Source organism: Felis catus, chromosome E3 (genome assembly GCF_018350175.1).
Source record: "Felis catus isolate Fca126 chromosome E3, F.catus_Fca126_mat1.0, whole genome shotgun sequence".
Lineage (NCBI taxonomy): Eukaryota > Metazoa > Chordata > Mammalia > Carnivora > Felidae > Felis > Felis catus.
The window spans coordinates 26,526,443-26,539,642 of record NC_058383.1 but is presented as its reverse complement, the minus strand read 5'-3'; the positions used below and the strand labels follow the sequence as shown (position 1 = coordinate 26,539,642).

At 42.7% G+C, this 13,200-nt stretch overlaps 1 protein-coding gene across 4 annotated transcripts in view; it reads right to left on the bottom strand.

Annotated features, from left to right (window-relative positions):
* Positions 1-13,200, bottom strand: part of SMG1 (SMG1 nonsense mediated mRNA decay associated PI3K related kinase) — a 139,888-nt gene that overhangs the window by 92,123 nt on the left and 34,565 nt on the right. For 2 of the 4 annotated variants that reach the window (XM_023246642.2, XM_023246640.2), the window contains exon 1: positions 10,473-10,953. The exons of 1 other annotated variant lie outside the window; for it this stretch is intronic. Coding sequence is in view for 2 of the 3 variants with exons in the window: in XM_023246640.2 (XP_023102408.2) it covers positions 10,473-10,561 (89 nt within the window). In the remaining variant the exon portion in view is untranslated. Of the gene's footprint in view, positions 1-10,472; positions 10,955-13,200 lie in introns of those variants that run through there. One more of the 4 variants, XM_023246641.2, reaches the window with a different exon arrangement.

Here is a 13,200-nt window from a genome sequence, read left to right as displayed (position 1 = left end):
GAACTAGTGCGTGTGTGCAAGTGTGTAGTGAATCCTGAAACTTTCTGAGGAAGAGGTAAAAAAGGAGGATCTTTAAAATTCCAGATTTGAATCAGACATGGCAACATAAACAGCATTTGTGTATCACTTCAATAATTTTGAAAGTAATTTTCCAAACTTTAACCTTCACAACCCTACATCTTAGGGAAGGCAAGAATTACCTCTTCAGGGCAACAGCTGGGTAGTGTCAGTACAAAGGACTTTTGTCTACCCGTTTTTAGTCCACTGTTATTTTCATGACACCAGCCTCTCCTAAGATAAATATTTGTGAAGGATCAATACTAAAAATGCACATATTCTTAAAAATAAATACACCTGAGAGAGGAACATAAAACACCCTAGTTCTATTTCTAACTTCTCCAATGCAATTACACTAAGACAGAAACCAGATTTTTAAATGAACTCAAAGTGGGGAAAACAGCACTACTGGTGTAATTTTTATATCCTAATAAGAACAGTAAAAACGGAATACTAGTATTACAGTAACTCCACAAGACAGGCCACTTAAACAAAAGCTTCCTGGGACACCTGGGTGGCTCAGTAGGTTAAAGCCTCCTGACTCTTGATTTCAGCTCAGGTCATGATCTCACAGTTCATGAGTTCAAGCGCCGCACAGAGCCTGCTTGAACCCACAAACTGTGAGATCATGACCTGAGCCAAAGTCGGATGCTCAACCCACTGAGCCACCCAGGCGCCCCAATACGAAGTGTATCTTACGGTAGATTCCTTTTTTCTTTTTTTTTTTAAAGTAAACTCTACCCTTAACGTGTGGCTCAAACTCAACCCTGAGATCAAGAGGCTCATGCTCTACCGACTGAGGCAGCTGGATGCCCAGGTAGGGTCCTTTAAACCTGACTGAAGAAGAAACACTGGATCAAGTTTCATAATCCTGTTGTTGGGAAACCTGCTACATTTTCATTTTTCTTCATGTGTACCCAAAGAATAGGACAGGCAAGAAAAGCGATCTTTTGAGGACAGAAAATCCAGGATGTTTTCAATTGAATATATATATTAATTTAACTGCACCAAATGTGATACTGGTTATCATCTTTGGGATTTTTTAATCAGAATCTAACCTAATCACAGTCCCATTCTATAGAGGACAAAAATTTGACATCTTTCCTAAAATTAATAGGTTTTTCCGTCTGAATTCTGGCAAATCTCAGAAAGCCAGCATAGAATCTTGTCATTAGGGCAATGAATCTGAATGAATCTGAATGTCCAATCAAAACAAGGAGTCTGAAAATAAAGCATTACACTTCAGATGAGGAATTCCAGCGGTCATATTATCAGGAATATAAACTAGGGAAACCTTCAAGAGGCTGAACACCAAGAGTTGTTCATGGGTTGCTTCAAAGAACTAAATATGCCAAGATCACATTTCAAATTTGTTCAAACACACACACACACACATAAACACACCCATCTTTTCAAATCAGGATTAGGGGCAACTGGGTGGCTCAGTCAGTTAAGTATCCAACTCTTGATGTGGGTTCAGGTCATGATCTCAAGGTTTCCCAAATCGAGCTTGGGCTCCAAGCTGGTCATTGAGCCCACTGGATTCTCTCTCCCTCTCCCTTTGCCCCTCCCCCACAGGCACACATGGTCTCTCACTCTCAATAAATAAATAAATAGAAGATTAAAACGCTAAAGAGAAGGTAGTAAAAACAAATTTTCAATGAACAAAGTCAAATAAAAAGGAAAAATTAAATTCAAAGAGCTTCAGTAAAAAAAAAAAATGGTGCCAATGCTGTTATACATGGAGGAAAAAATGAATATTTGTCAGTATATGTATTAGTGGAGGCTTCTCCCTATTCAACAGGAAAGGTATTAAGTATTTTGGATGCTACCAAAAATAAAGATCTAATAAATACTAAATTAAACATTTTTTAATTAAAAAAAATTTTTTTTGTTTATTTTGAGAGAGAGTGAGAAAGCACGTGCTTGCACAGGGGAGGGGCGGAAAAGGGAGACAGAGAATGCCAAGCAGGTTCTGCACTGTCAGCACAGAGCCCAACACAGGGCCTCGAACTCACCAACTTCAATATTACAACCTAAGCCGCAATCAAGAGTTGGACACTTACCAGAGCCACCCAGGTGCCCCAAAAGAATATTTGTTGAAAACTTGCAGACAAATACATGAGTACATAATTATCGCAGGCCACTGCAGAGCCATTAACAATTTCTTGTGAACCATAAGAGCACTCCTGAGGTTCCTTAAGATGCTAAAATAATGTATAAGGGAAAAATGTAGTGGGGGGGGGGGGCGCTGAGTGGCTCCATCAGTTAAGCTCCATCTGACCAGTCAAACTCTGCTGACCGACAGCACACAGCCTGCTTGAGATTCTATCTTTCCCTCTCTCTGCCCCTCCCCTGCTTGCGTTCCCAAACGCTCTCTCCCTCTCTCAAAATAAACATTTAAAAAAATGTGTTTAAAGTAGTGCTTCTTGTAAACAAAAAATAACTGAGGTAGTTCCATACCAAAAAAGAAAAAAAATAATTCTGACACCAGAAACCTCTCTGAAAAAACGTCTTTTAAATGAACACAAAAAGCCTTTAAGAGGTTTTTAAATAATAAACATGAGATCCTAAACATACTATGTAATATGAATAGCAAATTAAGCTCCAAAAAAATGATTTCCAACAAGAATACAATTCCCTTCTTTGAAAGGGTGTGAAAATTAATATGAAAGAAGTAATTTACCATGTTGGGAAATCTGTTGATTCTGGGGGAAAAAAATTTTTTTTTACATAAGCTCTATACCAAAGTGGGGGGTCGAACTCAGGACCCCGAGATCAAGAGTCATATGCTCTACTGACTGAGCCAGCCAGGTACCCCTGATTCTGGAAAATTTTGATTTCAGTCATTCCCCAATCAGCAGGCACACAAGGACTCAGGTATTCTACTGGAATGACAGAAGGCACAACCCAGTGCTTAACTTTTCAGTGATCAGATTGTTTAAATAATGTCCAAATAGATACAATAGATACGGGATAAAATGTCAAGGTGTAAAAGAACTTTTTTAAAAATATTTTTTAATGTTTATTTTTGAGAGACAGAGACAGAGAGAGAGAGAGAGAGAGAGAGAGAGAGAGAGAGACACGCACACACACGCGACCACTAAGGTGGGGGGGGGGGCAGAGAAAGAAAGGGAAACGCAGAATCTGAAGTCATCAGCACAGAGCCTGACACCGGGCTTGAACCCACAAACCTTGAGCCGAAATCAGACACTTAGCTGACTGAGCCACCCTGATGCCCCTGTAAAAGAACTTCAAATATGTGAGCAAGGTATTTTTTCAAGATGGATATTCATATTCTTTCTTAAATGAACATATTCTTCCTTCTGTAAAAGATCTGGCCATCTCAGTCTACTAGAACACTGTCTCTTTAAACCCGTTCAATCAGCTTAATTTACTGCTGCCTCAGGCTAACCAGGCTGCTATACCAGGAACAGTTCCCTTCAAAATGCCTCTCATAGCTTCTGTGTTGTAAGCTAGAGTTAACACTAAACACAAAAACAAACTTGCAGAATTTCATTTTCATGTATTTACTTGAGGAAGAACACTCAAATATAGAGTGTATACTTTTTTTTTTTTAAATAAGCTCTAAACTCAACGTAGGGCTTGAACTCACGATGCTGAGATCAAGAGTTGCATGCTCTATCAACTGAGCCAGCCAGGTGCCTCTAGAGTGTATACTATTAACTAGCAGGTAAATTAAAAGGGACGCAGAGGTCGAACCATTATACAAAACGCATGCACATATGAAGGCTGTTTTTTGGAGGAAGACACACATGAAACTTTCAGATAGTTGTTAAGTGCTATGAAGAAAACCCCAGATGAAATGTCAGAGAAAGCTGCTTCTCAGTGAGGGGGTGACATTTAGGCTGGGACAACAGAAGGGCATCCAGGTCACCGTACTCTGAGAAGAGCAATCTATGCAGTAGCTACACAGCAAGAACAGTACATGCAAAGGCCCTAAGGCAGAAATGAACTTCAGGAGTGCTTTAGGGCAAGTAAGACACAGAAAGGGGAGAAAAAGACAGGCTCAGCCCTCAAGGACTTAAGAGATCAATCACTGAAGTGATAAGCAGTTGGCTTTCACTGTAGACCTGTTGTAACAGAAGAGGGATCACAGAGGGCAGAGGTAGCCAGGCAGGGGGGTTAAAGGAAGTACAAGGTTTAGACTGGGGAAAAGCATGAAAAAGAAAGCAACAATAGGTATCAAGATGGTAGAGAAAAGTCCATGAACCTGTAGCTGATAGGACTAAACTCAACCAAGAGCTCTCAAGTGTCCTAAGATGCCTAAAAAAGTTAACAAGGGAGCCTCCCCCTGTTTTTACACAGGATCTTTAGATATCCCAAGAAAATATGTGTATAGCAAAAGAAAAAGAACAGAAAAGAACATGACAAGATTACCAATCCACAGAAACTATAAATTGGTAATAAGTCCTAAGAATATTCAAAGATTTCCTTTCTACAGCAAATTTTAAGGCAAGATCTACCCATACACTCTGCCAGTGTGGTGTTTTTTGTTTGTGTGTATGTGTTTTGTTTTGAGGGGCGGGGAGGAGTGTAATCCATCTGAAAAGTCAATGCTTATCTGTATCCTAAGTGGGGTCATGGTTACCCAGGTATATACATTTTGTCAAAATTTATGGAACATAAGATCTATACATAAGTAAATTTCATCTAAAAAAATAACAGTCCAGTATAAAAAAGTATTCAAAAAGTACAATCAACTAATACAAGTGGAGGAAAACTAACACTATAAAAATACAAACGTCTCAATAAGAATAGGTTACACTCTACATTAAAAAAAATAAAATAAAATGTAATAAGCTTGAGTATTTCACATGGAAATTAAACCAAAAAATGTCTGTAATCTTTACTGTTCCGCCTCTACACAAAAGGGGATGTTTTATTTTGTAGCCCCCAAAATAAAATGGGTTCTGAAAAACTTTCAAGGGGGCGCCTGGGTGGCGCAGTCAGTTAAGCGTCGGACTTCAGCCAGGTCACAATCTCGCGGTCTGTGAGTTCGAGCCCCGTGTCGGGCTCTGGGCTGATGGCTCAGAGCCTGGAGCCTGTTTCCGATTCTGTGTCTCCCTCTCTCTCTGCCCCTCCCCCGTTCATGCTCTGTCTCTCTCTGTCCCAAAAATAAATAAATGTTGAAAAAAAAATGAAAAAAAAAAAATGAAAAACTTTCAAAAGCCAAAGACAGGTAACCAAAATAAGAAGAGACACCAACCAAATGACTACTTGTGTGAATCCATAAAGCAAGGGCCACTGAAAAGAACCCCAGGGATTTATTTTAGGTGATTAGAGTAAGAAAGGCAAGTAAGCAAGCGTCTACTATATGCCAGGCAGTGAAGGCAAGAAATCTCAAATCTAAAAGTTGTGAGAATTCAGATAAACCAACAAACAAAAAGCAGAAACAGACCCATAAATACAGGTAACAAATTGATGGTTGCCAAAGGCGAGCAGGGTGGGGGAATAGGCAAAATGGGTGAAAGAGAGTAGGAGATACAGGTTTGCAGTTCTGACTTACTCATTAAGTCACCAGAATAAAAGGAATAGTGTAAGGAATACAGGGGAGAAAAAAAAAAGATTGTGAGAATTAACTGTTCACAAGACACCACAGACCACACTCCATTTTCTGTGTATGAACATTCCATCTAAGTGTCCTAACCTAAACTGAAGTGTGAGTAGATAAGTATCACTGTAGTGATCATAATCAACACCAGAAAACACATGAGGGGCTTTTGCTTATGGAAATTCCCACATACTGGGCTGAATACTTCTGTATGAATTTAAATAATGATTTATAAACAAAATATTCAGGTCCTTAGCAGTCTCTGTAAGGTATGGATTCAAGGCCCACCATACAGCTCCAATATAGCTCTTGAGCTATATCTCATCTGTATCACTCAAAAGTACCCCATCCTTCTCATCAAACTGGAAATATTTTACCAAGGACCACTTGCTTATTTTACTTTCTTTTTTGAGACCCCTCCCCAATTACTGTCAAAAAAGTACAAATCAATTTCACGGCCCCACTGCCCCCTATTCATCTGTATAGCTTTACATCCTGACTCTCCAGGTTTTAAACCCTATTAATTACACATAAAAATAATTAAATCAAAAATTATATACCACTTCATAACCATATAATACTTCACCATTTCAAAGTCTTTTCTCCCATATTAACCTATAACCTCCTTAAAGATAGTGGCTCTATCAGTCATAAAAATCCCTAAAGGATCAATATTTCCTAAAAGCAAATATTTTCATTGAATTAGAATATTACATAATCTCCTGCTACTAACATGCGCTCCAGTTATACTCCCAACTAGAAAGGAACCAAAACAGAAGAGGTAAAAGAGGTTCAATTTAAAGACATAACTGCCAATGTTTCATAAAGCATATGGTTTATTTTATAATGGAAAAAACAAACTCTCCCCACAAATTAAACACCCATACACAGTTACCTGATAAACCTCCATAGCGTACTCGAAAATCTGCAGTACAGAATTGGTAATCGTTACATTCTATTAAACTAAAGCTCTATCTTTAGTTATAAAATACGTAACTCCACTTAATTTTTCCTTTATGTATTTCACTATATCATGTACCTATGGACATCAAATAGTATACAGACTCATAAAAAGCTAAACAGACAGAACCACCTGGGTGGCTCAGTCAGTTGAGCATCAGACTTCAACTCATGATCTCCTGGTTGATGAGCTCAAGCCCCACACGGGGCTCTGTGCTATCAGCACAGAACCTGCTTTGGATCTTGTTTCCCTCTCTGACCCTTGCTTGTGCCACCTCTTAATAAATAAACATTAAAAACAACAACAATAAATAGACAACTCTGGTTTCAAAAATCCAGCTTCTCACAATGCCAGACATACCAGTTTCTGACTTTTCTTTTTTTTTTTAATTTTTTTTTTCCCAACGTTTATTTATTTTTGGGACAGAGACAGAGCATGAACAGGGGAGGGGCAGGGAGAGAGGGAGACACAGAATCGGAAACAGGCTCCAGGCTCCGAGCCATCAGCCCAGAGCCTGACGCGGGGCTCGAACTCACGGACCGTGAGATCGTGACCTGGCTGAAGTCGGACGCTTAACCAACTGCGCCACCCAGGCGCCCCAGTTTCTGACTTTTCTATCTTCACAGCACTCTTCCTATTTTTTGGTCTGTGACAATGGAGGATAAAGGTATTTGTACTTTTGAGAACTTTAATCTGTCTACATTCTACCAAAAATGGAAGCTATTTTTAAGATACAGTTTCATCATTAGAGAAGTGTAGAAAGATGACAAGTTTGGGCACTGTAAGATACCCATTGTAAATCTGTTAAATAAAGTCCTAAGATTCCAAAGTACAGAAGCAAAATCTTGTTTTCTCTTTACCTGAATGCTTCCTCTTGTTTGAACTGATCTTTGACTCCAATGTCAAATTAGTCATGCCATTTTGGAGTATTAAAGTGTATAATAATTATACATTTAATTTTTAAAACAAGTCATTCTGATCTCTATCTTGATTGGTACAACTGGAAGATCATATTCCAAAACAAAGTCAAGAAAAGGACATACTTTGGCTAGTGGCAATGATAAAACTACTCATTTGCCTAATCATTCATAAATCTTAATTGACACTAGAGTGAATGAAGAGGAAGACTATCAACCAGTGCTATATGAATGCTTTCTGCTAAAGGTATGCTTCTAGCAAAGATGGGCTTGTTCTGTTGCCATATGACACTAGTCTATTCAGCCACCTGGAACACTTCCTGTCAGTATGTGCGAAGTATCACGTGTGGCCATGACTGACTCAACAGTCGGTTTCCAGACTGACAAACTAACACGAAAAGAAACCAACAAGAATTGCTTTAATTTTTTTTTTTACCCTTTATTTTTGAGAGAGACAGACAGACAGACAACAGACAAGAGCGTGAACAGGAAGGGGAGAAAGAGAGGGAGACACAGAATCTGAAGCAGGCTCCAGGCTCCAGGCTCTGAGCTGTCAGCACAGAGCCCCACGCGGGGTTCCAACTCACGACCGCGAGATCACGACCTGAACCTGACCTGAACCGAAGTCAGACGCTCAACTGACTGAGCCACCCAGGCACCCCAAGAATTGTTTTAAATCCCACTTGTTCAAAAGTCTAAATCTAAGAAAAACAAAATCAGACAAGTAATGGTATAGAAAGACAAATAATTTTTTTAAAAACCAAAATAATTCACATGAACCATAAGGAATCTGCCTACATTTGAAAATGTTTAGAAAAATAAATCTCCATTTAAACAAAGAGGAAGATGAAGTTCCATTTGTCAGTTAACTGGAATCTGTCACCTTTCTGAAGAGGAGACAGAATAACCCACCACAAACTTATGAAAATTTATGATTGACAAACAAGGTTCTTTACTTTTTAACAAAACAACTATGGCAACCCCACAGATAAATCAAGTTCTGCTATGGGGTACTGTCCGTCCTTCTCTGTTCCCTCTTCTACAAAAAAAGTTAGGTATTTCCAACATCCTAACCAACTGTTACTCTGTGTAACCAACTACATCTCACAGTATCCTCTACCTAGGCATAAAGTTCTGAGACTTGGTTACAGAGCCTAGCTTCACAGAAAGCTACCACCGTCCCCCCAACAAGCACACCACAGCCATGAAACAGAACACATAAAAGAAGATGGACAATATTAATAACCCACATACATATTCCATAAATATATAACCCACTCTGCCTCATATCTGTCAAATGCAGTCAACTGACCCCAGCAGGGGGCTGCAACTCTGCTTCTCCATTTATTTAGAATTAAAAGTTACAAGTTATTCTTTTCCAAAAGCTCTAGGACTATTCGTGAGCACTTTATTTAGTCCTCTAAAGGGATGCTTTTTTATACTTTACATATGCTGACCACAATACTGAAAAATAATGGGAAATCTACCATCTAAGGCTGTCAAATGTCAAATTCAAGCTCATTTAATCATCTAATTTACTAGATTCGAAAACAAAAACTACTTCACACATTTCAATGAAAGTACAAAACTAAGAATGCCAATTACAGATAATTTAATTACTATCAATTTACTTAAACTAGTCAGTTGATAGTACATAAAGCACTCACAAACCCTAAGTGGTAAAGGACAAGTAAAGCTGTACTTTTCAATTTTTTTAAAACTATTTAACATCTCAATTCAAGAGTCAGGCATTAACCTTACACACAAATGTTCTCAACAGACACAGGGTTTGGGAAGATATATTAAACAGAGTAAGAGGTGTACCACCCCTCATCCAAAAGACTTTTCCATCCTCTTAAAATGTTACATTCTAACATCTGAACAAATTATTATTTCCAGCACTACTGAAGTTACATATAACCACGAGGAAGGAAGTCATCCCAAGTGTCTTAACACGTATTTCGCCAGTTTCAGGACAATCATAATTCAAGTGCGCTTCAAAGTATGAAAACTCCATGAATCCACTAACCCTAAAACCTTATATACATTTAGGGAGTTCTTTTAGGCACTCACACCTAAATTAGGCACAAGTGCCCCATGATTAATCAGAAAGACACAAAAACTGTATATATATATATATATATATATATATATATATATATATATATATATATATATATATATATATATATATGTAAAGAGGTGATGCTCCTAATATGTTCAATTCCAAAAAGGCCCCAAAGCAGTCTGAGATCAAATGCCCTCCATGCAAGAGAAAATTCTCTACTCCTCTTAGTGCCTGCTCAACAGTCCAAGTATGAATTGCTCTCCACCAGGGGAACTGCCCCTGCACTTGGGGAAAACTTCATTTCCCAGGACCGGGGTGGGTCAGCCTCATTAACACAGTCACAATCTCATTTCACGCCCCACAACTGCCCTGCCTAAAGTCACAATAAGGCCTTGGAGTGTTTGGGGGTTTTGTTTTTTGAAATATTAACACGTGGGGGGCTCACAGAAGAGAATCACAGTTAAGAAGCTCTTTTACGTGGGTGCTGAGAGTGTAAGGGACCAAGGGAGTGAGTGGGTAACACAGAGGGTCCTGGACTCCCAGGATTCCCCAACTCCAATTCCAACTTGGTGGGTGGTAACCAGAGTCCCCCACCACCACCATGCCCCTTTCTTCACCCTCCTTGACCCAACTCCTAGGCCAGTGCCTTCGTTGGGCGCCCTGGTCTCAGCCCCAGCCCTGGGGCTGAAATGCGGTGGCAGGGAGACATTTAGGCCTCGCCTCCCAGAGGCCTTCCTCCCCGAGCAGGGGCGGGAGGGGACCCAGGAAGCCGCGCTCGGTTCCTGGGGGGGTGGAGGGCCTAGGCCGCGCCTCCCAGCCGGATGGCCCTAGGCCTCGGCCCGCCCGAGGCGGGGCCCGGGGTCGGGGCGGCGGGCTAGGCGCCGGCTCACCCACCTGGGTTGCCAGTCATTCCAGCTCCGTGGGTACTTGGTGCCGCCGCCGCCGCCGCTGCTCAGCCGAGACCCCGGGGCTCTGCGGCTCATTACCTTCCCCGACACGACATGGCCAAGCGCCGCCGCCCAAAGAAGCGCGAGTCGCCGCCCGAACCGACCGCCGCCGACACTCCGCTCCCGCCTGGGGTTGAGGAGGAAGCCGAAGAGAAGAAGAAGGAGGAGGAGGAGGAGGAGGAGGCGGCGGAGGGCGGGGGAGGCGGACGGCCGTTCCGGGTTCCGCCTGAGCCCGCAGCGCAGGACGAGGAGGCGGGAGCAACGCCGCGAGGGGGAGGCGGAGGAAGGGGAGGCGACGTTTCTTCCAGGGCCGAGCGCGGCCCGCGACGCCGGGACCCAGGAGGAAGAGGACGACGAGGAGGAGGCGGTGGCGGCGGCTGCTCACGCTCACACAGCCACGGCTTCCCCGCCTCCCGGCTCCGCCCGCCGCGCCGCCGCTGCCGCACGGCATGCTGGGAGCGAGGGGCGGTGTCGGCGCCCGCCAGGCCAGGGGAGAGGGGCGGGGCCGGCTACAGGGGGCGGAGCCGGGCGGGCGCGGCGAGCGGATCGCCCTCCCGCGCTCCGGACTAGCTTCCACTCCCTGCGGACCGTGCCAAGGTCCCGGCCCCGCCGCGGGGGATCATGGGAGAGGGGAATCTCCGCCACCACCCTCAAACACACACCCTCCCAAACACTCTCCAGAAAGCATTAGACCCCCCGAGGGCTGGGCAGTCAGGTGTAAACAGACATCCAATCAAGGACCCGGGGTGTCTCCGCGCGCGCACACGCACACACTGGCGGGCGTGCCCTTAGGCTCACGTGGGCTCACTTTCCCCACCCTATTCGGTAAAAAGTAAAAATAAAGAGCGGGTGGATAGTCCCCTACCCAGCCCCCTCCGGAAATGTGCCCATGGAGTCCTTTCACCTTGACCATCTCTTCCCGGTGTAAAAAACTAAACTAAGTAGAGGGAGAAAAGGGAATCCCCTTCCGCCCCCCCCCCGCAATGCCTGTCCCCTGCAATGTGAACTGTGCTTTCAAATCCTCTCACTGTGTAACATTTGCCCACCTTCCCCACCAGAAAAACCTGGCTGGTAGGGAGAGGGTTACACACCTGAGCACTTTCCCCTGCCCACAGTCCCCCCGGAAAGATTTCACGAAAGCATCTGACACATGCTGTGGTGCAGATGCATAGAGAAAAGCCGAACAAGATGCACATCAAACAGGTTACAGGGGAATTACCTTTGGGGACGATAGTCAAAAGGGTCTTCACATTTACACAGAGAGTCTTAGCCTATTTTATGTTGCAAGAAGTCAGTTTTTACATACTACCTGTGTAATTAAAAATGGTTACCTAAGGGGCGCCTGGGTGGCTCAGTCGGTTAAGCGTCCGACTTCGGCTCAGGTCACGATCTCGCGGTATGTGAGTTCAAGCCCCGCGTCGGGCTCTGTGCTGATAGCTCAGAGCCTGGAGCCTGTTTCAGATTCTGTGTCTCCCTCTCTCTCTGGCCCTCCCCTGTTCATGCTCTGTCTCTCTCTGTCTCAAAAATAAATAAACGTTAAAAAAAAAATTTAAAAAAAAAATGGTTACCTAAAGTTCTTGAAGATCATAAGACTTAGGTATTTCCACACCCACACCTCCTCAACCTTGGGGTCCTTGCTTATTATGCCCACCAACCCCTCACTAAGGTATGATCCTGCCAGATCTAAAAGATGAAAAATTCGTTGGGACTCTCTCTTACCTTCTGCCTCTGCCCCCCCCCACTCCTCCCTCCACCCCGTGCATGTGTGCTCTCTCTCTCTCTCTCAAAATAACTAAATTTGAAAGACAGAGAGAGAGAGAGAGGAAGAAGGAAGGAAGGAGGGGAGGAAGGGAGGAAGGGAGGAAGGGAGGGAGAAACCTCTGAACCTCGGAACTGGGGCTGATATTTGACTCAACACAGAAATTCCCACTAGGTCAGACCCAAGCCAAGGTCACGAAGTGTGTTCAAAAAAAATGAACAAGACCTACATCAAGAGGGATATAGCTCAGGTACACACTCCACCCCAAAATTTGCCCATACCAGCCTACCTCCCTCTTGCTGACAAGAGGATATGAGGCAGTGTTCTACCTGTTTGGAATAAGAGGCCCTATGAGAGGTGTCCTTTCTTCCCTGTTTATCCTTCTCTCTTTCCTATTCTCCTGAGAGAAAAAGTCCCTCTTCAATAAGGTCCCAAGATTAGGGTCCCCTCACTCAGTATGGTCATCTCTGGGAGACTATTATTCTTGCCACAAGGTATTTGGGTTCTATTTGTTTGTAATTACTGTTTAATTACATAAGCAATAATGAATACATTGTCCTCATATGACTTTTGAATATTATACAGCCTAATTCTGATTTATTCTTTCGTTCAACATTCAGCAAAATTTATTGAGCATCTACTAACTAGGTATTTGGGGTCAGGACAGTAATCAAGACTCCATCTCTGTCCTAAAGGAACTCCAGGAGTAGGAGTCAGAAAGATACATCTATTCTTAGAAATGACTGAAATAGTTATTTTTGCTCAATTTCCTCTCTCTCCAGACCTATCAATCTGACCAGAAAGGCCCCTCTCCCAAAGCCTTTTCTTAATTGTAAGTTCTGAGATTCCTTGGACCTGCTTTCCTCAGTTCTTGCACTTTTTTAAAAAAAATTTTTAATGTTTATTTTTGAGAGAG